This window comes from Strongylocentrotus purpuratus, unplaced genomic scaffold (genome assembly GCF_000002235.5).
Source record: "Strongylocentrotus purpuratus isolate Spur 01 unplaced genomic scaffold, Spur_5.0 spur5_scaffold_17, whole genome shotgun sequence".
NCBI classification, from domain to species: Eukaryota; Metazoa; Echinodermata; class Echinoidea; order Camarodonta; family Strongylocentrotidae; genus Strongylocentrotus; species Strongylocentrotus purpuratus.
The window spans coordinates 13,113,347-13,115,886 of NW_022145602.1; the positions used below are offsets into that span (position 1 = coordinate 13,113,347).

The window sequence follows — 2,540 nt, forward strand, 5'->3', positions numbered from 1 at the left end:
AAATACTGAGATTAATACAAAAGCATGTCTAATAATTAACCCAGGTCCATGATTTAATCGAAGTGATGGGATCGAGCTCAAAGGTTAAAATTATGATCTCTGGGAAGACCCATCAGTATTACTGTCTTAGTATCAAATTGAGGCGCGGCGCTTATTTGCAGATCGAGTAGGCACCATAACGTTGTAAAGTTTACATTTGGGTATAGAACTCATATGATATTGTGACGTATTCTGTAATAATCAGTACAGATATCGAGTTAGGCGTGCATATATCATGTTTGTATCACCATCAGGATTGTAGCAGATCTACATATACTCTTCAGGTATACAACAGACTCTTAATATGAAAGTGAACCACGTTAAACACATTTGAGCAGGATTTTGTGCAGGCTTAATTGCTTTCTCGAATTTGTCACCGATTCGCGTATCACATCCATGGCCGAGAAACAGGAAGAAGAGGACGTTCCGAACTCTTCACAAGGCTTGACATGTCCACTGTGTCTTGGTATCTTCGACGATGCAACCCTCTTGACTTGCGGACATACCTTCTGTCGAGCCTGCCTCAAGAAATACGACCTATCCCACCAGGATCTTGATCACATGGTCTGCCCTCTCTGCAGGACAGTGACGAAGTTGTCTGCAAACCGAGTCGACGATCTCGTCACCAATGTGACGGTCAACGGACTCGTGGACGATTATCATGTCAGGTCTGGTGGGACAAATGTCATCCTTGACATGCGGCAAAAGTGCACAGTCTGCAACATCCAGGTAGAGGCCATCACTTTCTGCACTTCATGCAATGTTTACATGTGTATTCAATGTCACGTTGGCCACAAACAACTAAAGCTGTTCTTCGAAGGTCATGAGATCGTTTCTATCCAGGATATAATTGAGGGAAATTTCAAACCTGGTCGTCGCTTCGAGAAATGTTCAGCCCACAGACAAGATAACAAAGATATGTTCTGTCAGGATTGTAAGATACGCGTCTGTTTTAAATGCGTCGTCATTGATCATCGAGATCACAAGATAAAATCACATAAGGACTTCGAAAAGGATATGCAGGTTAAGGTACGTAATCCAATGACATGTCATTCATGAGTGGTCTAAAATACGGTCTTGTTCACTCGGTTATTATTATTATTATTTCTATTTACATATTAACCAAATGTACACTGTTGCCAAATAAAGTTATTACAATTTTTCTTACCTCTTTTCGTGATAGATAGATAAAGATTATATCTTCTCAGAACTGTATTCAAGATCATAATATAATGATCGGTCAAACGCGATAATGTGTGATTCATTTACTGAGACTATCCCATGTCTTTAATAAAAAAAAAGTGTGTAATAATCCAACGATTTTTAAATACGCGACGCCCAGAAGTGCCCAAAATCTTAAAATCTACGCTTGGCTTTTTATTAAAGTTAGTTTTTATTACCTTTTTTTTTTAAATGAGATATTTAATGAATCAAATATCATGTATAAAGAGAAGAAAAAAGCAAAACAAACATTAACAAAATAAACAAAATCAACCGACAGACTCAACTTCCCTACTACTTTCGTTCTTCAGGTGAGTGATCTTCTACATCGATGTCAAGCGAAGAAATCAGACCTGGAGAAGAACATTGAGACAGACAGGACACATCGTGAAAAAGCACACATTGCTCTTCAGCTACTACGTGAAGATGTCGGCCAAGCCTGTCGTATCAAGGTCAAGCATCTAGAAGACAACCGATGTGCACTCCTTGAGGAGATTGATGCTTTTGAGCGTGGATATGATGACGCCTTCAACGGTCTGAAATCGAATGACCGACAGATGAAGAGCGTTTGTAGTTCGGTAGATCTGATGGCTCTGGTGGATAATGACAGACTAGGATGTCTCGAGACGGACAGTCTGTCTGCTCACACATTCCTTTGCGAAGAGATCGATGGCTTGCTAAAGGAGGCTGTTGATCAAACCTCTGCAGCAACCATAGTGAAGAAGGCACTGAAGCATATTAGGTTCCAGCCTGCGGCTAACACCAGTCTTGACCTCGGGAATATCTCAGATCCAGAACGCGATCAACAACTGTTTAGATCAGCACTAGGTACTTGGTAATACCATACACATGGAGATACCGAAAAACAGCTTTTGGGGCTAAAAGTGTGTCTTTACCATGTGTAAATAAAATAAACACATAACATCCGTTGAATTGAATTGCCATTTATTGTCCATTCAGGAAATTCTTTTTTCACTGGTTTTACAACCACTGTTCTTGTCCATAATACAAGAAACAATACACTTGACAATTGAATAGCAAGTGTAGGCCTACATCATCACAATAGCATTCTAAAAATAATTATTACATTGATAACTGAACAACAACATTGATGTAAACTGCATCTATATTACCATTTCAAGTGAGATTCGAACCTCTAAGCTTCCAATGATGTATGTTTTTAAGTTTGTACATGTGTATGAAGGCGCGTACGCAGGGAGGTGGGGGGGGGAGGGTGCTCCTTACCCCCCCCCCCCCCCCACTGAGGGAAATATCGGTCT

The 2,540-nt window shown here is 40.2% G+C and overlaps 1 protein-coding gene across 1 annotated transcript; it reads left to right on the forward strand.

Annotated features, from left to right (window-relative positions):
• Positions 1–435: 435 nt before the first annotated feature.
• Positions 436–2,099, forward strand: LOC105438356 (E3 ubiquitin-protein ligase Midline-1-like). The gene is made up of 2 exons (XM_030988221.1): positions 436–1,068; positions 1,572–2,099. The coding sequence occupies exons 1-2, from the start codon at positions 436–438 to the stop codon at positions 2,097–2,099; spliced, it is 1,161 nt and encodes a 386-aa protein (XP_030844081.1).
• Positions 2,100–2,540: the final 441 nt, after the last annotated feature.